The sequence below is a fragment of the Pangasianodon hypophthalmus genome, chromosome 21 (genome assembly GCF_027358585.1).
Source record: "Pangasianodon hypophthalmus isolate fPanHyp1 chromosome 21, fPanHyp1.pri, whole genome shotgun sequence".
Lineage (NCBI taxonomy): Eukaryota > Metazoa > Chordata > Actinopteri > Siluriformes > Pangasiidae > Pangasianodon > Pangasianodon hypophthalmus.
Genome location: NC_069730.1, coordinates 4,336,829 through 4,359,500, shown reverse-complemented (window position 1 = coordinate 4,359,500; position 22,672 = coordinate 4,336,829). Strand labels below are relative to the sequence as shown.

General features: G+C 39.6%; 3 protein-coding genes across 6 annotated transcripts; 2 read left to right on the top strand and 1 right to left on the bottom strand.

Annotated features, from left to right (window-relative positions):
* The first annotated feature begins 326 nt into the window (after positions 1 to 326).
* Positions 327 to 5,448, top strand: srprb (SRP receptor subunit beta). The gene is made up of 7 exons (XM_026940884.3): positions 327 to 539; positions 944 to 1,038; positions 1,140 to 1,217; positions 1,313 to 1,395; positions 2,998 to 3,134; positions 3,838 to 3,892; positions 4,802 to 5,448. Exons 1-7 carry the CDS (start codon positions 398 to 400, stop codon positions 5,007 to 5,009), a joined length of 798 nt encoding a protein of 265 aa, XP_026796685.2. The 5' UTR covers positions 327 to 397; the 3' UTR covers positions 5,010 to 5,448.
* Positions 5,449 to 6,678: 1,230 nt separating this feature from the next.
* wdr53 (WD repeat domain 53) lies at positions 6,679 to 18,575 on the bottom strand. Of its 2 annotated transcripts, none has more exons than XM_053227604.1 (3): positions 18,437 to 18,575; positions 11,325 to 11,826; positions 6,679 to 8,289 (listed from the first exon to the last, which is right to left on the bottom strand). In XM_053227604.1, the coding sequence occupies exons 2-3, from the start codon at positions 11,811 to 11,813 to the stop codon at positions 7,651 to 7,653; spliced, it is 1,128 nt and encodes a 375-aa protein (XP_053083579.1). In that variant the 5' UTR covers positions 11,814 to 11,826; positions 18,437 to 18,575; the 3' UTR covers positions 6,679 to 7,650. The 2 variants fall into 2 exon arrangements, with proteins under 2 accessions (XP_053083579.1, XP_026796751.3); XM_026940950.3 differs by lacking the exon at positions 18,437 to 18,575 and adding an exon at positions 12,561 to 12,707.
* neu4 (sialidase 4) lies at positions 16,669 to 21,771 on the top strand. 3 transcript variants are annotated; one of them, XM_053227603.1, is made up of 5 exons: positions 16,669 to 17,178; positions 17,815 to 17,900; positions 18,434 to 18,664; positions 18,783 to 19,038; positions 19,782 to 21,771. In XM_053227603.1, exons 1-5 carry the CDS (start codon positions 17,088 to 17,090, stop codon positions 20,654 to 20,656), a joined length of 1,539 nt encoding a protein of 512 aa, XP_053083578.1. In that variant the 5' UTR covers positions 16,669 to 17,087; the 3' UTR covers positions 20,657 to 21,771. The 3 variants fall into 3 exon arrangements, with proteins under 3 accessions (XP_053083578.1, XP_034170494.2, XP_034170497.2); XM_034314603.2 differs by having other exon boundaries at positions 17,089 to 17,178; positions 17,840 to 17,900; XM_034314606.2 differs by having other exon boundaries at positions 17,170 to 17,264; positions 17,840 to 17,900.
* The last annotated feature ends 901 nt before the right edge of the window (positions 21,772 to 22,672 follow it).

Sequence of the window (22,672 nt, the reverse complement as noted above, 5' to 3'; positions counted from 1 at the left end):
GCCAACAGCTGATTTAAAAAAAAAATTCATTATAGACCGACATAGCATTTTAATTTTTATCCATTTGTAGTTACATTTAATGTTGTGGAACGCCCATGAAATGTCAACTTACATTATAGGAGCTATAAACAGTCTTTCCCACACCAGCCTCTCTTTTTTTTCTCTCTTTATGAGTTGAGCAAGTATTACACATTATAATCTATACTATAATATTTGATCAAAATTACATGGACACATATATAAATGTTTACTTGTATACTGTTTACAGAATACTCCACAGCACAGCACAGGATTTATCTATAGGGCTGCTGTGAGGTGTCTCCTGCGCATGCGCATGTCTGTTCCGCGATTTTAAGTACACGTGTGTCAGAAGCTCCTCTGCAACAGCAGTCCCGCCATGGACGAGAAGATTAACTTGGATTTGGAAGACTTTTCGTCGGAGCCATTTATAGACGCATTTATTAAAGAAATAACAGAGCAAGACCCTTCATTTCTAATCGGGATTTTCGTCGCTATAGCTGTTGTTATTATTACAATAGGTAAGCAAGCTAACTTAAGAATGTTTGGGCCTCATAGCAACGTCGACAGGAAATATAGGTCCCAACCGTTTTCTGACAAATCCCGCCTTCTAGGCGATGATTGGCTGGTAGTAGCGCGGGCTTGCTTTGTTTGGCTAGTGGATCATAAACAGTTTGCTGATTGGTACTGAGTATAAAGTGTTAGCCAATCACAGCGCAGGTGAAGGGATTTGTCGGAATACGGATAGGGGGGAAAAAAGCTGCAACTAGCTAGGTGTTTGAAAACAAGCTAACTTTACGCTAAATTTAAGCTAAATATAGCTAACTGGCTCATATTTTTGTGACAGTATTGCACTTGTTTGAATGAAAAACAGCATATTTTAAGGTTTCAGCATTAAATAAACTGTCATGTATCTACATTGCAGTGTTTTTGAGATTTTTCTTGGGCACCAAGAAGACAAGAAATGCAGTGTTGCTAGTTGGTTTATGTGACGCTGGAAAATCTCTCCTCTTCAGCCGGGTGAGGAAGCCAGATTTCTCCCTTTACTGCATTTGATTTCATGAAAAGCCTTCATTATGTTTTGTAAAACCAGTTTTAACAGGTTAGTTTTGTGTCTCCAGCTGCTGACAGGGAGATTGATCCAAACTGTGACCTCCATCAAGGAGAGCAAAGCGACCTACAGAGCAAAAAATGAGAAGGTACCAAAGGAAGAAACCTGAGAAAGCTGATTTATTAGATGTTCAGATCTGAGTTGAGAAGCTGAGATGATTTCAATGCTGTTTCTTCTCCACAGGCTAGCAGCTGGACTCTTGTGGACATTCCTGGTCATGACAGTCTGAGAGCTCAGTTTGTGGAGAAGTTCAAGGATTCTGCCAGGTAGAACTCCTCGAGATGAACTTATTCCAGGTTGTAGATCTTTTGAGGGTTTCGGGGCTCTTTAAACGTGAGCTTCGGTAGTAGGGTTTTTTTGTAATGTTCCTGTATTCATTTTACATTTACAGCATTTGGTAGACTCTCTTATCCAGACCAAATGTGGTTTTGTAGTCTAAGAATACTGTTGTTGTTGTTGATATTCTTTCGGCCGCTCCTGTTAGGGGTCGTCACAGCAGATCATTGGTCCACATGTTCTGATTTGGCATAGGTTTTACACTGGATGCACTTCCTGATGCAGCACTCTCATTTTATCCAGGTTGAGTACACTCCCAGTGGCTGGGTTGGTTCCCTGCCTGGGAATCGAACCCGGGCTGTGGCGGTGAGATCCTTAGCCGCTGGATCCTTAGCCACTGGACCAGGGTCTAAGAATACTATCAAGCTAAAATCTGGTTAGAGAGGAGTTAGTACAACATAGCCCATGATTACGTGTCTGGTCTATTAGTTTATTATTCATAGTTACCCAACGGACAATTAGGTTCAGCATTCTTTTCTTCTTGTTCAACCACCAGTGAAAGAAAAATCCTACTCATTGGTCTGTGTGTGTGTGTGTATATATATATATATATATATATATATATATATATATATATATATATATATATATATATATATATATATATAAGTGCGACATATCTTAAACCTGTAATTATACCACCTATATAAGTTACCCGTTCCGAATCTTGCTGCACTACGCACATCAGCTTTTACTAGTTGCAAGGAACATGCAGGTACATTTACATGGCCAAAAGTATTGGAACACCCAATCATCATATGGTTCTTCCCCAAACTGTTTCCACAAAGTTCGAAGCACTCAATTGTATGTCTGTACACTGTAGAATTTAAATTTCCCTTCACTGGAACTAAGAGGCCCAAACCTGTTCCAGCGTGACAATACCCCTGTGCACAAAGCGAGCTCCATGAAGACATGGTGTGTCAAGGTTGGAATGGAAGAACTTAAGAGTCCTGCACAGAGCCCTGACTGGAACACCGACTGCACCCCAGACCTCCTCACCCGACATCAGTGTCTGATCTTACTAATGCTCTTGTAGCTGAATGAACACAAATCCCCACAGCCACGCTCCAAAATCTAGTGGAAAGCCTTCCCAGAAGAGTGGAGGTTATTATAACGGGAAAAGGGGACTACATCTGGAATGGGATGTTCAACAAGCACATATGAGTGTGATGGTCAGGTGTCCACAAACCTTTGACCATATAGTGTATGACAAAACCCGTGATGAATAACTGCGTACGTTTGCGCTAACAAGAGGCATGTTGCTCGTGTTGTTGGAGAACGGCTGTAATAGGAGGAAGTACATTTTAATCAGTATTTTGAGCCTTTGGCAGCTTTTTGTCTCCCTGAATGTGACGCCTGCTGATGTTCCATTACAGTTAAAACACTTCCATGTAGTAATTCTTAATAAGTCTTACTACACAATTGTATTGTAAATTATAAAAGGTTTAAACAACTGTCTCAATATTAATATTAATGGAAGTAATTGGTATGTAGATGTATATGAGGTTGATTGGGTGTCCCTGTGACCACAGAGTGATCGTGTTCGTGGTGGATAGCGCCGTTTTCCAGAAGGAGGTAAAGGACGTGGCTGAGTTTCTCTACTCCCTCCTGACGGACAGTATGGTGACGAAGAACGCTCCGACCCTGCTGATAGCCTGCAACAAACAAGGTACGTTGTCCACTCACGGAAAACAGATTTGTCACCTTTGTAGTTTCTAACACTAAACGCACGCTTTTATTTATTTATTTATTGATTGATTGATTGATTGATTGATTGTTTAACTAGCTGTTAAAGAGCTTCTGTTATTTTCGGCTAATGATAATAGAGGTAGGTAGTTCCGTTTTCATTACAGCAGCTATAAACTTAATTCTTTCATCAGCCTCTCTTCTGTCTCTCTAAGACAAAAAAAAATGCAGCTTGTCAAAGCGCCAAGTCCTCGGACTCAATCGTTACAAAGCGCTGACACTGGAGACTCCTTCCATAAATGTTTAAATGTCTCCTTATAGAAAACCGATCTATGAAACACCATATAACAATTGTTTTTTTGTTAAATGAATGTTAGAAATGTCTTAATTATTAGCATTATTATTATTGAAAGGGCCGTGTGTTATAGATGAACACTTTGTGACCAATCAGATTTGAGTATTTAACAGTGGTGTAATATAACTGTTATAAAGGTAGGCTCAGGAAATCCCTGGATTTAGAGTTTTGTCCAGAACACATGGTAGAAATCCCACAGAGCGACATGATCACACTGAAAATGCAGTTTTAAACTAGTTTGAATATGATTGTACTGATGCATACTTGAATACTCTGGCTCCTCCCACATTTTTTATTTTTATTTTATTATTTATTTATTTTTTTTTTACAGATGTCACCATGGCAAAATCAGCCAAACTGATTCAACAGCAGCTGGAGAAAGAGCTGTAAGTGTTCACTTTTACAAATACTCTGAACTCAGTCACAGATATTTATTAGTGTGCAACGTATTGAAACCCTGTGTATTCGATATTTATAAGTATGTACACAAAATCTACACTAAAGCCTGTTAATGACTGCTAGAGCGCTTCTTTGGCTTAATATCCGATAAATACTCTGTATCTCCATTCACACTTTCCACACCAGTCCCAGAACCTCATGTGCCATGAAGAAGAAAGATCCCTCAGTAGTGATGCATTTTGTTCTAGCAGTCGAGTGCATCTCATCATCGGTTTATAATTAGGGCGTCCATTATCTTTTTCCAAGTAGTCTTGAATTATGTTGAAAGCTTGTAGATGAAATTTCATTGTCATCTACAAGCACATATGAAGGAATCTCAAATCTAATTTGAAAAGATTTTCAGCTCTGGCAAAATCAAAAGGCAATTTTGTGGTCAATTATTGACATGTTCTACTATATGATTTGGCTGAACTGAAACATGTTTCTCGTTTGAATGGATCTCAACTGCATGCAACGTTCTAGCATCTTAATATAAAAAAAAAGGGATATGGATAAAGGGATGAGAGGCCATGACCTTGTGAATTATTTAGGTGAATATACTGACATCTAACTCTGCTGCTATTAAAGTTTTAACTTTTATGGTCAGAGATCAATCTGATCTTCTTTGACAGATGAAATCACTTATTCACAATAGTGTTATAGTTGACGGTCCAAGACAAAAAAAAAAAAAATCACTACCAAGCATGTGCAAATTACACAATCCTTTAGCCGAAGATGCTAAGCTTGCTAGTAGAGCTCGCTTAAAAATCTGATCTTTCTAATCAGTTGCTAGCTTGTACATGGCCATCAAGTTAGTACATTTGGACCAATCCAATCCTTTGTGTCTGTCTTCACAGAACCACTCTGAGGGTGACTCGCTCGGCGGCCCTCACGTCTCAGGACGGCTCGGTTCGGTCCACGCTGCACCTGGGGAAGAAGGGCAAGGACTTCGAGTTCTCCCAGCTGCCCATGCAGGTGGAGTTTGTGGAGTGTAGCGCACGTGGCAGCAACGAGGGCGAAGACGCTGAAATCGAGGCTTTGGAGAAGAGTTTGGCCAAGTTATGAACTGTCATAGCAAGCTGCGGTCAAAGAAATACAAAGCTTAAGTCATATGTTTGGATTCAAAGTCTTTTATTGCATGGCCTTTAGTCAGTATTGTTTTCCTTGTTTTATACAGACTTCTACACATCACCTGACCTAGAACAATGCAAAAGAAAGTCTATTTATGTCGTAGAGTTTAGTGAGGACTTGCATCCAAAGCATTCACACACATTTATTTATTTGGACTACACAATCCATCCTGAACGTTCCAATTTAACACCATAAACTGCTATTTATTTTTTGAGGTATCACCAGTTTACTGTGTTAAAAACATCAGTGTGTTTTCTCCACACCTGCTTTGTGCCTTACATCTGGAACACTGACAGTGTAATTATGGTAACTCATCAGGCTCGAGCTCCTGCTGAAACCTGTAAATAAACAGTTTGTGATTTTTGCATGTTTAGCTTTTCATCTGTGTTGTGTACTCTTTTCCCTAAGCTTTGTTATATCCTGTTCTTTCCCTGTTATTTTAGATTTAAACACCTTTTCTTAGATGTGCTGATGTATGAAGTACAAATCAGGGTTCGTCATTGTTAGTGTTACGGTCGAGGATTCATTGCTCCTCTTCCGTTTAAATCATTCCCTCCCAACTCTCTAGACAAACACTGTCTTACTTCATGATGTTACTGTAAAAGTCCTGTAATAGAAGGAAAACAACTTCTCTCAAGACACTTCAGAACAAAATGAATATAATTCAGTGCACACTCAGACAGATTAATCCATCCATTCATCATGCAGAAATCCAGTGCTTTCAAACTGAATCAGATTTACAGAGGGCCAGGGCCCTGTTCTTCATACGTGGATTAGCTGGATTGGATTGTTGACCATTTCATTTGCCAAGGCAAGTCTGTACAATTCTTTGCAAGTTCAAACGTGCTCGGGAGCAGGCTTTTTTTTAATTTATAGCACAGTGTTGCTGAATTCTCGAAATGAATTAGTCAGGTGGTGATTCAAAAGTCAAATCACTGGTTTATATTAATGCGCTCATTCTAATCCGTTTTTGTTTCTTTTACGTTTACTGTAGATGTACCACCTACTCCAAGACAAGTAATAAACACATCTGGTTTCTTAGTCCAGTCAGCATTTTTTGCCTTATTAACGTAAGTGATAACAGAGCTAATTTTTCATGGACATTCCACAACATTAAATGTAACCATAAATGGATAAAAATGTATGATATATCGTTCTTTCATTAATAAATACAATTTCTAATCCTTGGCTAATTGCCAGTTGTGGTATAAGAAGAATAAAACACTTCAGGGGGAAAAATTAATCAACTTCAGGTTGGTAACAGTAATTCTACTTCTCCATCATTGATTATTTTCCTGTAAGAGCCACCTCATTGTGTATGGGTCTTTTTAAAATGGAGTTTTAACTACATCTATTTAAACTGTGCTCATTTTCGTTAGACAAGTGCAACAATAAACCAAAACGTTGGCACCACTGAGCATGAATGAAGCAGCCGAATGTTGCGTGTACAGGTGTAATGATACACTCCAGTCACATTTCGATTCTATTCACCACACTGCCTCCACGATTTCAATTCGATTCTCAGAATATTTTGAACAAATTTTAAATGAAGAAAAATTGACAGAACAGACTCCTTTTTTTTATTTCTGAACCATACACAATGTAAAACAATGCATTTTTGTCTGCCTAAAACTAAATAAATAAAATAAACTGCTACAAACAGAAGTTTAATATTGTATATATGTACTACAAGTTCACAATATCTTTTAAATAAATAAATTCTCCTCAAAACTGTGATTGAATAAACAAAGTGTCTGAGCTCTGCAGCAGAAAAAGAGCTCCAAAGTCAGCTAAAATGACCATTTTCCATGGCCTTTGGTGTTGTTTGAAGCTACTGAAGAGCTCTTTTTAACTGTTGTAACATGGCCATGTAATGTATAACGTATGTTGGTCGTGGCAATCCAGAGCTGGCAGACTTCACAAGTGCAGATCTCACAGGCTCTCCACAAAAGGACACTGTCACATGACCAGCATGCACTTTATATATTTAACTCTGTATAACTCTGTGGGATGTGCAGCCTGGGACCTCTGCTGTACAAACAGTGCAACTGCACTGATTTCCACAAAGTGAATCACACATTTCTATGATGCTCGGCACATCTTGGCATTGCGAAGCACTGTCACGATTTATCATTACACCCCTAGTTGTGTGTATTATGATTTATGATTTATGACTGACTCCTTGACCATGGTTTAAATTCTCGTTATATCCGCCCTTTCCTGGCAACGCAGGATTACGCAGTTATCTCAATATGACTACACTAATCCAACCCTCAAACAGGTCTGAAAAAACAAATTAGCACATTTAGCACATAGAATTATAATGATTAGTAATCTAGCATGTCATCTCAGGTTGGATTTGTTAGGTGATTTATGAAAAATGGGCCCTGTAGCTTGAGTGCACAACCACACACACTGGAAAAAAAGGATAAGCAGACAGAAACACATCGCTTCAGGCTGATTCAGTCAGGCTGGACTTGTTCTGTATTTTACAAGCGCCTATTGTTTAACCACGAGGCAAATAAATAAAGCTGAACACAGTTCTGTGCTTTCCCACACTGTTGGAGAAATGCTGCTAAAGCCCTGACAGAGAATACAAAGATAAACTGGTGCTCTGATCTGCAACGAGTAAACTCGGTTGTCCTTTTAGAAGTGCCGGACAAATCCAGTTCACCTTCTCCTCGTGACTGAACTTCAATTTTAATGCCGTCTTTGTCTGACTCGGGTCAATACTTCTGGCTTCCTCTGAAAGCTCTTCTTCTCTTCTCTTTCCCTCTTCAACCTCATGACTCTGAGGCTTTGACTTCCTGTTTTTGGGTTTCCTGCGTTGGACCTTGACCTTGACCTCTCCTGCCACAACAGGCTCCTCGCTTATATCCCACAATGCCACTACTCCGTCATTGCCTCCGGTGGCCAGCCAGTAAGGATGGGGCATGAAGTTGAGGAAGTGGGCCTGAGAGGCACCCTGACTGTGAGCCTTTATCACCCCCTGCTGCTCGAGTCTGGAGCCAGCACCCACGCGGGCGAGGTGCACGTGTCCGTCTTCTGCAGCACACGCCAAAACGTTTCCACATGATGCAACACTGACGCAGTGAGCCAGAGGCGGGTTAAAGAGCTGACTTGCTTGTTGCTGGGATCTCTCTTCCTCCTCCAGCGCCTCCTGTAGGCTGTAGATCCACACTGGCCGAGCTTTCTGCAGGTTCCACAGCATCACCTGGACAACAAGAGAGAGAGAGAGAAAAAAAATGAGCAACTGTGCCAAAAAACACTGTATAGGAGAAGTGGCAACTCTCATTCAAACTAATTTTCAGCAAGGGCCATTTTGAAGAAATGGAAAAGACAGTCATGTAGGAACACTTTTAAACATTGTCCAGTAGCCACATCCATTTAGGACAAATCATAAATCCATTAGCGAGTGGATCCTAGACAAGTAAAAGCTCCAGTTGTTGCCCAGTCTCATACAGACTAATAAGATCATTTTCATCTTCTAACAAAGTTTTTAATGTAGCGCACCTTGTTTGTGTCCTCGACAAAAAGTCAGCAAGTCATTTGCCAATGTTTCAGCTATGAGTGTAGTAAAAACTGCTTTGGATGTGTGTCGCACAGCAGGCGATGGAATTCAGAACGAGTAACTTGTGCTCTAGTTACAGTTAAATGAAAAGTTTTGTTTTGGGAAATTCAGTACAGAGTATGTTTTTTTTTTCTTTCTCTGTACTTGTCCTTTGGGAAACAATGATTACAAAACTGCTAGCTCCGTTGATGCCACAGTGATCTGTGGCCAGGAGTGCTAGAGAGTAAAACTGGCTGTGCTCTGTGGGTGGGAGGGATGGCATACGCTCTCTCATCTATCAATCACAGCGACACTAGCCGATCATGTGTGTCTGTGAGCTCATGCATGTGGAAGAAGGCGGATAGCGCTTTCCTCAGAGTTGTTACGCAGCATGCAGTGGTTGGTGGGTGGGAATTTGCCAAGACTAAATTAGGGAGAAAAATCAGGGGAAAGAACAAACAAACAAACAACAACAGCAACAACGAAAAACACCCTAATAGCTCAGATGTGAAAAATGTTTGTCCAGGGTGCCTGGGCTATTGATTTTTCCACCCATGTGATCTATTGTAGATGGCAGAATGATTCAGTATGCAATTGAATCATTCTCTTCCCAATCATGTGTGCAATCTAAGACACTCCATGTAGTGGGTTGGACTTGATCACGGTATTTGCATCATGCAACAAATGTAAATAAGTCAAATAAATTTAATGCCAAGTAATCCAGAAGGAGTGGTCGTGTTTAAACTTTTGGTCCTGCACTGATAAAAGACCAAGACCAAGACACCACTAGAGGGCAACACAGTCACAGTGATGCCTTTATTTCCCCCCCAAGTCAGCTGTTTTGGATGATAGCTTTTTCCACTACACTGAAGATTTGTCACTGTTTTGCCACCAACTCATTGCATTTAAAGGCAAAAAAAAAGCCTCTGATCAGTCTGCAGAGGTGCAAACATGGCTGAAGCGATATTTCACTGTAATCTGCAGAAATCTTCAGAATGATTGTGTAAGCTTCCTTTATACACTTGTTACAAAATGATCACAAGTGCATGTCTGCTTTGCAGTCCATGCTTACACAGCGGACACTAAATTATTATTTCCGGTTTCAGTGAATTGACTTTTCTGCCACTTAAATTGATTTGTGTTTTGTTTTGACCTTGAAAAAGCAGAAACACGCAGTTCTTGTGTCACTGCAGAAAGCACTGAAAAATATTCAACTCGAAAGAACCTGGCTGAATTTGAACAGCCCCAAAGAACAGGACTGACCCGTCTAAGTCCAGTCATGCCAAAATGACCATGCTGTATACATGATATATCATATCTTGGTCTTAAACTAACATCAGATGTTTGGTTATAAATAAAAGTGAACGGTTTTCTATTACATTCAGTGGAATCTGGATGCAACATTTAAACACTGACTTTTAAATGTGTTAATGTTTAAGCTCTTTCGCTAGATGGCGCATGAGTGTTCACTCCAAAATGTGGCCTTTCACTAAAAACGCAGATAGCACACAAAGCTATTCCAGCTGTATCCGAGTCAGATCTATGTGGTGCGAATCTCTGACCTTTTCCCTGTGATCGGTTAATGGGGTTACGTTCATGTTCATTTAAAAGTCTGAGCACGTTTAAACTCAAGGTGGTGTCTTTATCCTTTTACTTTACCTCACTTGTACTTCTCTTCGTAAAAACCTTTTTATCATTCATTTATTTTCAAGCATTTACCTTCATGCAATTCTCTCAAATGTGTCTCAGTCTCTATACACCTTGCCTTATCTAATGTGTGTTCTGGTAGCGGGAAATTGTAATATACAGTATTTTCTTACTATTGTGTGTTTTATGCCATTTTAAGCAAGAACTTAGAAGAAATTCTAGGACAGAAATGAATTTCAGCTGAATACACCACAGCTCCAGTGAGATAAGGGGTTTCAACCTCATAAGATATATATAAAGCGGTTTACTGATAAGTAGGACTTAAATGAAGTATCATTTTGGCAATCCATTTGGCCAGTCTGAAGTTTTACGACTTTCGGTCCATAAAAATCTAGTTATGATTTCTCTAAGAATGCGACTGGATTTATCTATGAATGTTTCCATCAAAATGGTTCGCAAGAATCAGACACAGAAAACATCTCATTTACTTTCGTTGTTAATTTTTAAATACTTTAACAAGGGTGGACATATGATACATGGTGAACTAGCTAATGAATTTGAGTGAAATCTCTTTGTGCTTGCCCAGTCCCATGTTATACTTGTCCAATTAACAAGGGTAAAAAGTGTCATCTAATGTAGTGGAATCAAAGCCTTCAGCCTGTCCTGATCATGTCTCTGGTGATGAAGCATCATGTTTGTGCCCTTTACAAAAAAGTCTGAAAGAAAGTCAAAAATTAATTGAGTCTGGCTAACATATGCCTTGTTTAAACATGAGTGTGTGGATGCGCTCTGTGCTAGTTATTAGAGTTATATAAAAGTTGTTGTGCTGCGCTGCACTGCCGTCATTTTTTCCATGCCCCTTCATTTCCCTGATTATAGAAACATTGTCTAGCATCTGTTCAAGCTAATTAATATGCCTACGAAAAACAGTCCCTATGAACAGGCAGACCATGTATTGCATCATGTAATCACAGAATTTGCTAGTCCTGGGCTAGAGATTTGTCCACCCCAGCTTTAGGTTTATTGTCTGATGTAAAATCTGTGTCTCTCACCTGCATGTCCAGCCCTGCAGACACAAGGCTCTGTGGCCTCTGGGGTCTAAAAGCCACGGAAGAGCAGATATTGGTGTGTTTGCGCAGCGTGCGGCTCACTTTTCCCGTCTGGAGGTCCACCACCCTCACAGTCCCCGAATCGTCGGCCAGTGCCAGTGAGGCACCCGTTTCGCTCACTGAAAGCGAGTTGATCTCGTCCTCGCCGACGTCCTTGAGTTCCTCCACCGGCTTCTTCAGACTGCGTGGGTCCAGGATGCTCACCGTCTCACCATGAGACACGTACAACAGCCCCGGCGCAGTGCCGGAGAAAACCGTACACGTGACGTCGTCCTGAGAGCTCAAACGCAGCCGAGAGAGAGGAGTCCCTTCCTGAGTCCAGACCGTCACCTCGCCTCCTTCAGCCCCCGAGGCCAGAAATCCGTCAGCTCCTGCTGCGGCTCCGATGCACAGCACCGGAGCAGTGTGGCCTCCAGCCCAGTGCTGTGCCATGCTGCTTACTGACCTGTATTGAGAAGAAGCATTGTTACGAACGTAACAAAAATTTTATGTTAAAGTATTAACACTGACGCGATCAAAATGATATTTCTAGATGCAGTATAAATGTGGACTTTTGATCCGACGACTATTTTGGAGTTTTGCATATTTCTGGCAGTAGTGTTCTTTCACTCTTTCTGTTTTTTCCTTCATTTCTGACTTATTATTTACACTTATGATAATAGTCTTTCTACACTTACACTTTTATACCCTTCTCAAGCTCAGTGTAAGGTCAATAGTTGCTGGTATGGGTCACGTGGTACATGTGACAGCTCTGTACAAACTACAGGAGAGTTTGAACTTTTCTTTTTTGGGGGGTCAGTTTAAGGTCGTTAGACTCTAAATTAATAAGAGTTTGTTCTAAGAAAACACCACTGAATGAACATATAATTCTGTCTTGGAGATAAAATAAAGTATACAGGGCTAAGACCCCGGATGTAGCTCTTCCAGTGTGTTTTGAAATGTGTGAGAAAGTTCACCTGAATACAGTACAGTAATAAAGGTTATCGTGCTAATACCGTAACATACCGTACAACTGAAACCACATTCACATTCCTTCCATTTTAGCATTAAAAACAAAAGCAATATTCAGTTAAACCAAAATTTGTTATTAGCCAATTTGTTACTCAATCCAAATAACACCAGTGCGAGCAAACATAAGCCGAAAAAATTGTTTAAACACGTACTCCTAAATGAAATTACCTGACAACAATGGATGTATCAATCCAATAAGGCTTTTAATCTTTCGCCTGAAACATAAACACAATAATTGCTGCTTCCTGCGCACGTGCTGGGAATATGGAGACGTCGCGTATTGATGACGCAAACGCCAACAGCGGGCGCGTCTGAATAACGCAATTATGGTGCATGCAAACAGGTGTTAGCCCGTTAGCAAACAGTTTGCAACCAGCAGGGATCCTTTTATTGTGTAACTGTATAAATAAACCCAACGAACCCTGTCAATGAACATTTTTTTTATAAATATAATCCAGCTATGCAAATATTAGGCTCATTGTTTAACTATGTACAATCATATTTTGGCTGTTTATTGGCACCATAAAGCTATTTATTTCTGAACATTCCCCTGACAGAACATTAAGTCCAAGCTGCCAGTTTGATTTAAGCCCATTCAATTCAAGTCACCAGTCAAACAGACTAATAACTATAAAAACTCAATAATAAATATGATAACTTTGGTAATGGTGGTTGTTTAAGTGACACCATTATAATTCTAAACCCTTGGCTATGTTTCATGGACCCAGGTCATTCCTACTATTTGGTGCCATTTGAGTCCCCAAGACAATATAGTATATTTTATTTTAAAAAATGGGATTATACTAATTTCTTTAAGCTTGTCTTATATGATTAACCCTGCTCCATCATTGAACACAATGATATGTACCCAGAATTAAATTTAATTTGAAATAATTACCCTGATTTTAGTGCAAGTAGGCTAAACTGCAATGTCCCTAATCATGTATGTTCAGCTTCAGTTACAAATATAACTAAGAAAATCAAACAAATTAGTTTAGTTTAAACAATATGAACGTATTTGTTAGGGAATGGCGCTGTTGTCTTCTGCAGAGACGCTACAGGGCATTCGTGATGCAGACCCTGAAAGAAGGCAGGAATACCTCAATAAAGAGAAGGAGAGGAGGAGAAAAGACAGAGAGGAGGGAAGGAAAAAGAAAGTGTCAGACCTCAGTGAAAGAGAGAAGAGAGCACAGAGAAAGAAATGGCGAGAAAGGAAGAGAAAGCAGAGGGCTAGTGCCAGAGCCAGGACAAACTTTCAGATAGGGAACACTCCGCCTCCAAGTCCAGACAATCCCCCTGAACCAGACAATGGTCCACAACCAGGGCCCTCAAGGCCAAGTCATTAATATCTCTCCAGGGACAATTAAAGACCGTGACATAACTTTTCTTTCCCAGGCAGACAAACGTGTTCTCGACTGTGCATGCTATGGGCTGAAACACGTGAACCTGGTAGAACAAGCAAGCTTGCATTCCACTGAAGAATAATCACAGCCTGAAGTCATCATGAAAGAAAACATTGGGCAGTGGTGCATTGTTAACTGCGATGGTGAACCGTACCCAGGAATCATCAAGAAGATATGAGTGAAATGCATGCATAAGAATGGGACAAACAAGTTCTATTGGCCAAGTCCACGAGAGGACATTAGCTGGTATAGGGATGATCAAATTATATGTCTGATGAACCACAAGCTTTAAATAGGAGGTCTGTCCAGCTAGAGAAGACAGTGTGGAATTTCCTTGAGAAACACCTAGGTTCCTGGTTTGTTACATAGTTTACTGCTGAAACATCTGTGGAATCTGAGAGTGAAAAATATTCCTGGTATTTCTTTTCCGTGCTCAGTGGTTGAAACTGGGGGCTAAATGAGCTGGCTTTCTTTTCTGAAATTGTTGTTCACTGCTGATATGATGTCTGAGATAAGACATTGAAAAATATTCCTGGTATTTCTTTTGGATTCTTAGTACATTTGGTGGTTGAAGATGGGGGTTAAAGGGTAAAGGAGTTGCCCTTCTTTACAGAGATGTGTTGTTGTTCACTGCTGATATGATGTCTGAGATCAGACATTGAAAACTGTTCCTGATATTTCCTTTGGGTGTTTTGTACATTTTATTGTTGAAGGTGGAGTGAGGTTGGGGTAAATGAACAAAAATGTAAATGTTCACTGTTGTGATGTCCACCCTGTTACATTGTGTCTACCCTGTTTCTCCTCTGTCCACCCTGTTCCCTGTGTAGTTTTTTTTATATTAATTAAATAAAATCATTATGTATATATTTCTGGTTACTTGCAAGGAATGAATTGACAAAATGAATCCCCCTCATTGGGGATTATATTAGGTAAATCTAACATCTAAGTCACTATATGGTCCCCTGGACCCTCCTTAATGGAAAGGAGCCACCATAGGACCACAGATGACCAGCTGTTATTCGGGTGTTGCTCCATTCCCAGCACAGCAGCACTTGACATGGTTGTTTGGTGGCGTTGTTAAACACTGTGTACACTTACTTTATTAGGCACATCTTCCTTGTTGGCACACGTTATAGGTGTATACTGTGTGTATTGTACTCTACTCTTCATCTATGTCAATTTCTGATGATAGCAGTGGCAGTACATCAATAAAATGAGTCGATAAAAAGCGGGTGGCGTTGCTCAGCTGCTAACAGCACAAATATCGCGAACAGAAACATCCCTAAACAAGATCCAGGATGTCACCATGTGCCGTGTGGACTGAGCTCTCAGCATGGCCTTGTATGCTAAACCAGTCATCAACCACATAATGGTGTAAATGCTGTATGGTGTAAAGGCTTTCGCTTATGAGAAACAGCTCAGGACACAAAAAGCTGATTGGTATTCCTATATGTGTTTATTCAGTCTTCATTCTTTTCCTGAAAAGAACTTACAGGCAGAAGAAGAATTAAGTGATAATGCATGAAGTGTGCTCATTCGCTTAGTAGATAGCAGGCCAATTATCAAACACGTATCATGTATACTGTATGTCGCTGTTTCTCATGGAGTTTGGTTTCCTCCAGGTTTGCCGGGTTCCTCTCAACTCTCAAAAACATGCCTGTTGATGAAAAAATTGGCTCTAGTGTGTGAAAATTGTGTGAATGTGTGTGTGGGTGCCCTGCGATGGACTGGTGTTAGCTGGATAATTTTGGTGGGCAGGCTGTTTCTCACCTCAGAAGTCACACTTAGATGTCTGAAACCCCCAACAGTTGTGTTGCTTCACCAGCACTCATAGCAGCACCACACACACACACACACACACACACACCCACACGCACTAAGCTGCTACTGATGTCGGTGTCAGTACAAGACGAACACTGGGTAAGTGGTGATTTTATAGTGGTCCTTTTCCATTGAAGGACAGGATACAGGACGGCTGAGACATTGTGCATAGCAACATGGGCTACAATACAATACGATATGGTCTAGAATCCACTATTTGTAGGTGTGCACAGCAAGATATGTTAGTGTACCTGACAAAGATGATTAATCTTTTATTAGTCTTTGAATCAACAATCATTAGCTACAACGTAAAGTAAATAAATGCAGGTGACTTTTACAGTGTAGCAAACTGACTAGTTATGGATAAAACATATAGGGAGATTATTGAAACCAATCCAAAATGACAGTAAACAAGTTCACAAACCATATATTTATGTGTTTTTCCATGAGCTTAAGGGTCTTAATTCTAAAAAAAAAACCCAACACGACATAAAAAAAAAAGAAACATTGTTTGCTGTGTTGCTTTACTTTAGGAGCATGCTGCAATAAAGTAATGTACCCGTTGTGCAGTTTGCATCACTTCTAGTATTTTACAAAGAGTAACTGTTCCTGTAATAAAATGCAATGCAGGAACTCCTCAAGAAATTTTGCAGTTCTCGTTCAGGAAGGTTCTCACTTCAGTTTCATGTTTATTGCACTGTTTTTTCTCCATAGAACTATTTGCGGTGGCTCCCTCAGATGAAAATGAGGAAATATATTGCCTTTTTGTGTAAAACATGTACAATAGTAGGGTTTGTGTTTAATTGTGAGTGCTCCTTCACTACAAACTTATGTTTTTTTTTTTTTTTTTTTTTTTTTTTTTTTTACCAGCTGGCCTTGCATGGTTCACAGATTGTATATGAATCAGGAACGCTGTTTGCTTTCCTAGTGCATTATTTTCATCAGTTTCTACCTGTTATTAAAAGTCTATAGAAAATATGCCCTAATGATCATCACAAAAGAGCAGCAAGCTCACAAAATAGTAGCAGGCTACAAAACAATGACACAAAATAAAACTGTTGTTGGCTGATTTGATACTGTCTTGTTTATTTTTGTTGACGAGTTAGCAAACTAGCCTTAGATAGATATCAGGTGTGTTAATATTCACATCGTCGAATAGATGGTTCAGGTAGGTACCACAGCAGACCAATTGTGACTGAGGAAAAACCTTGTAATGGAAACACATCTCTCTCTCTCTCTCTCTCTCTCTCACACACACATGTGAAATGCGTACACACAATGCCTGTAGATCACTGATTTTCTGGATGCAGTAGTTTTGATGAGTTGAGCTCATTTCTGGGTCAGTGCACAAGCTAAGAGCAGGACACTGAATAGGCCTCTACCTAACAGACAGGGTCATGCAAAAAAAAGGTATTGTGTGGCTGCACCTCTCTCTCTCTCTCTCTCTCTTTTTTTTTTCTTTTACAAGCACATGTGCACACTTTCACATGCTTTCAACATCTCACCCTCAGAAATAGCCAAGCTGTCAAAGACTCTGTTAACCACTGAAGATCTATCTGTTAGTAAGTCTGTTGTTTCATCTCTCACTAACTTCTAAATGCAGTGTGAAAGTATAATGCATTTTTAGACTAATAAACACTTCATTCTGGTAAGTTTGTAATGTATTTTGGACATTTTGGCATTGATTAATCAACATCCTATTAATTCTTCTGCCTGATATTTCAGTTTAGACAATAAAAGAATCACTTTTGAATATTAGATTAAACTAAAAAATTAAAGTAATTTTTAATGAAAATGTGATTTCCGTGTCAAAGCTGGTAAACTGGTATATAGTAATATAATGTATATATAAAATATGCTGGTGGTTTGAAATATTTCCGACAGTGCGTGATATACAATATGCATATATGTCTAAAAGTGTTAAAAGGGACAACTGTTCCACCATGAAACAAACTGTGCAATATTGACTGACTAAATATCTATGGCATTTATTATTAGTGGCTTAAATCAAGATTTAAGATGTCGTTTTTTTGCATCATTTGCATATAAACATTCTTGCATGGTTTTCAGTCAAAAATATAAGAAAATTTTATAGTAATAGTGCACAAGAAATTTTCATACACTGCAAACAAAAATAAATGTTGATAATGGCAACTCTTTTTTGCACAGACTGTTCTAAGTAACTGACACTCTAACAGTCTTCCTCCCACATTACAAACACAGGAAAAGAGAAAACGAGGAAGAAGTGTCACCTTACCTTCTCTGTAAAAGCCGAACATCAGAGGTAAAAAGCAGCTAAGTTATATAGCAGAGCATCTCCATTTATTGGGTTTTGTAAAGTGAGCCATATATTGCTGCTATGTTTAAAAGGTTAAAGTTCTGGTTCCTCTATAGAGAGCTATTGTAGTTTGTAGTTTTATTGTGACAAATAAATGATTTGAATCAATTATTATTAGCTGTAAGAAGTACTGTGAAATATGAAAAAAAAAAAACAGAATTATCCTGAATGAACCTTTCTGGTTTATCATATGTGAATATGCTTTGATGCCATGTATTTCATTAAATTGCCTGTCCCCAGTGTCAGAACTGCTGTACATTTCTGTAAATAATGAACCTTTGTTTTTTTTTTTACACACATTTATGATGAATAATTGTCAACGTTGACAAGACTGCATTTGTGGTTCATAACTGAATCAATAAAATAGCTTCTTGGTCATTTCTCATGGCCCAGACATTTGAAACTAGGCATTAAAATCCCACTTATTAACATTTTTGATTATGAGTCTGATTATGACCTGAATTTGTTTTGTTTTTCAGTACCTTATGGATTCCCTTCATGGCACCACAGGAACCCAGTCCTATTTCCCCGCCCGTTACGTCCTGTTCCAGAAGGAAGCGAGTGGAGTGACGTATCGCATACCTGCTCTGATCTTCTTGCAGCGCACCTCCTGCTTCCTGGCCTTCTGTGAGGAGAGACTCAGTCCTGATGATTCCCAGGCCCACCTTCTCGTCATGCGCAAGGGCGTCTTCTACAGGAACTATGTAGAGGTTTGCAAAGAAGAAGCAACAGAACCTCAAACTACCTTTACATCTTTAATCTTGAACGCATAGCATACATCATTTCAGCTCTGACCTCACATTTCCTTCACTCTTTTCCTTTGTTTAGTGGGGTGACATGCGAGTCCTGAGCACGGCTTGTCTAAAAGGGCACCGTTCAATGAACCCGTGTCCTGTGTATGACACCTTCACTGGAACACTCTTCCTCTTCTTCATTGCAGTGCTCGGTCACACCACAGAGGCATACCAGCTGGTGACAGGCATCAATGTCACTAGGCTCTGTTACGTATACAGTCAAGACCATGGGGAGACCTGGAGTCCTGCCACTGACCTCACTAAGAAGGTCATAGGTGACACAATTAAAGGTGAACCTTACTGGAAATGTGTTAGTAGTTTATAATTCCTGAATGCTATATTGGTTAATGTGGAACATGATTGATTTTTACACCTGACTCATTCATGGGAAAATTTGAGACCCTATTTATGGTGAAACAGGACACTAAAAAAAAATCACTATTGTTTCCGTTGTAGTAAAGAATTTCTTTGGAACAAGAAGCTCTAGAACTTCCCTGGGAATCACAGCACAGCCATATTTTTCCTTGTTGCTAGAGTAGTACCATCAAGGGTATATTTTAAATGGAATCCTTTAAAAATAACTTATGTTACATAATTGGACCTTAAGAACCACTACTCTATAAGATAATTAAAGGAACATCCTAGGTAGAAGACATACACAGAAGATACAAAACCTAGTGACCAGAAAAAGTACAGTTTGGTAGCTTCCTGAGATTTCTGAGAATGCAGCACTGGGATGCCGAAGCTGTGCTTTGAACCCTCATATTCTGTTTTTACAATTATAACATTTGTTTTCAATTTTACATTTGCATTGGCTTGTTTGGGTAACACATTTATCCAAAGCGACTTACAGAGAGAATGAAACTGATCAGTTGATGTTCAAGGGTCTTGCATAAGAACCCAAAACTGGTACCAAGTGCCATTTCATTTGTAGTAAATATTTATAATGTGTCATATTGGCCCAAACAAAACCTCAGAGTTAAATGTGCTAGTAATGTAATACTGTGTATTGTCTTACTCTGTTTTCATATAGCCTGGGCTACCTTTGCTCTCGGCCCAGGCCATGGGATCCAGTTAAAATCCGGCCGTCTGCTGATCCCAGCCTACGCCTACCACATTGACTGCAAGGAGTGCTTCGGAAAGATCTGTAAAACCACCCCCCACTCCTTCTGCTTCTACAGCGATACACATGGCAGGACGTGGCATTTCGGCAAAACAGTGCCAGAGCCTGAATGCCTGGAGTGTCAGCTGGTCTCACTGGACGAAGAGAGTGGGACCAATGTGCTCTACTGTAACGCCCGCAGTACCCTTGGCTCCCGTGTTCAGGCCCTCAGTTTTGAAGATGGCACTGCTTTCCAAAGAGGGCAACTGGTGCACAAGCTTGTGGAGCCTAGAAATGGCTGTCATGGGAGTGTGATTGGCTTTCCTGCACCTTTCCACCTCCTCCAGAAGTCCAACTTGGGTGAAGTCCAGCGGATGATGTCCACTACTTGCTCACCTTCCACTGCAGCAAGCCAGTTCCAGAATTTTTTAACACCAACATGGGTGGTGTATGGGCACCCAACCTGGACCAAGGCTCGCCGGGATCTTGGCTTGTACCTCAGCGTGCGGCCCCGTGACCCGGATAGCTGGAGAGGGCCGTGGGTCATCTACAAGGGTCCAAGCGCGTACTCAGACCTGGCCTATGTAGACCTGGCATCTACAGGGGAACCACCAGTTCCTGTTTTCGCCTGTTTATTTGAAAATGGCACAAAGACAGCATATGATGAGATTTCATTTTGCACATTTACAATGTTTGAGCTTATTAACAACCTCCCCCCTGCCCTACCACATCTGAGTAGTACAAAATCAGCAGAGAAAAAGAGGAGGAGGAAGAAGAGAGTGTGCCAGTTTTGTAGAGTGTGTTAGCAGCAGAATATATGCAATCTGGTCAGATATGCCATTTGTACCCTAGTACACAATAAATCTGGTAACACCTATTTTAGAAGTATCACATTACAAGTTTTAAAAGGTTTTTAATATAGATGTGTAGATACAGGTTTGTGAAGTATCGCGGTCATATAAGCAAAAACACTTCTGAGTTTAGTCCGACGCCATTATTCAGAGCTAGAGAAAGTTCTAGCAAAAAAAAGTGTTTTTTGTAACCGTTTTCACTTCTATATATTTTAAAGCTGTCAAATTCAAGGCCTGTGGGCCAAACATGGCTTGCAGCCTTGTTTCATTCAGCATGCACAGACATGAAAAAAACCAATGCAAAATATTAAAACCTCCTGTTACGCAACATTTTCACGCAGTCTAGAATTCACTCCAGTTACCCACATACAGCAGGTATGAGCTCACATCTCACAGTGCTGAAACCCTGGATAAAATCACTTGCAGTATGTCCTGCATCTAATGCTTGCCAGACCCATGTCTAAAAAAATTCAGAAATGTGTCAGGGATTGTCTTTAGTGTGATGCACTGATTGACTCCAAAAACCCAACATGCATCGCCAGTGTAGAAACCTGCACATACTATATGTTGAAAAACAGGTGATGGATTGTGAAGACAAGGGAAATGGGGAATGAAGGACATGTATATTCTTAGCAGAGATAATCTGGTGAGTGTTCTTCTTAAATCGCTTTATTAACAAATTTTTTATATTTGGAAAACAGTCATTAAACATAAAAAATACCATTTAATCAGTTCATTAAATGTTATCACCTAGGCATAGTACAGGTGAATAGTATCTGTTATCCCTCCTTTTTCCTAATAATGTTATTAGTATGTGATAGAAGAGATAATATGTTTAAAAAAAAACAACTTTACATTATGGACCTTAAAATGAGGATGTGGCACAGGCAGAAATTGACTTTGGCATCCCTGTTTTAAAGGAATACACCAGCGTTTTTCAGCATAACCTCTGTCCTTGTGTCTATACTGTATGAGTGATTAGTACAAACTAAAAATTACATTTGTTTTCTTGTAATAAGGAAAGAACTGAAAACCTATTGAACCTATAGAATAGCAATCTAAGGGCAGTTGTCGAGTATATATATATATATATATATATATATATATATATATATATATATATATATATATGTATATATATATATATATGTCTGCATGATGCTAATTTGACAATTACAACTGTTGCAATCTAACAAGAAATGTGTTAGAGTCAGATATAAGAGAAACTCTCTCAAAAGCTGTTCTTTAGAGTTTCATACAATTTCTGTGTGGTGGAGCAATACAGTGTAAAGTAAATCCAGTTACTTCCGATTTCCCGAAGGTTTTGTGGCACCCATGTGCCCACACTGCTATGTTGGTAAGACATAACCACATATTCTTCCTTCTGAAAATCCTTGAAAGTGTGAATTACATACATGTAGAGCTGCATTTACAAATACTTGAATGACAAACCCATAAACATGTGTTTGTTTAACGGAATTCAACAACTGCCCTTAGATTTCCATTAATAAGTGAGTTTCAAGTTAACATGTATTGTCACTACAGGGAAACGCTGAACTGATTTTCCATGGTAACTACGCATACACTACAGATGCAGTGAAAAGAGAGTACACTGAAAAATGCAGGAGTATTCCTTTAATGTAAAGTTGACTTGTATCTTGGCATCTGCTCAAAATTCAGTTCATATTGTCTAGTTATTCATTCATGTAAATCAGTTCTGTAATAAATGCCCAATGTGTAATTGTTGCTAGGGTGAATTTTTTTATGCTTCAGCCACTAGGGTCCAAGATTCTCAATAACTTGATTCTCGATATCTCAAGAATGAGTGGTTGAATGTTTGTAAGATTTATATGGAATTAGCATCGTAACCGGCAGATGACCTGAGATTTTGGAATTGATGAACTAGATCTATGGACTAGATTTTGGAATTGATCCAAACACTGAAATAGTTTTTGGAATTAATCCAAACAC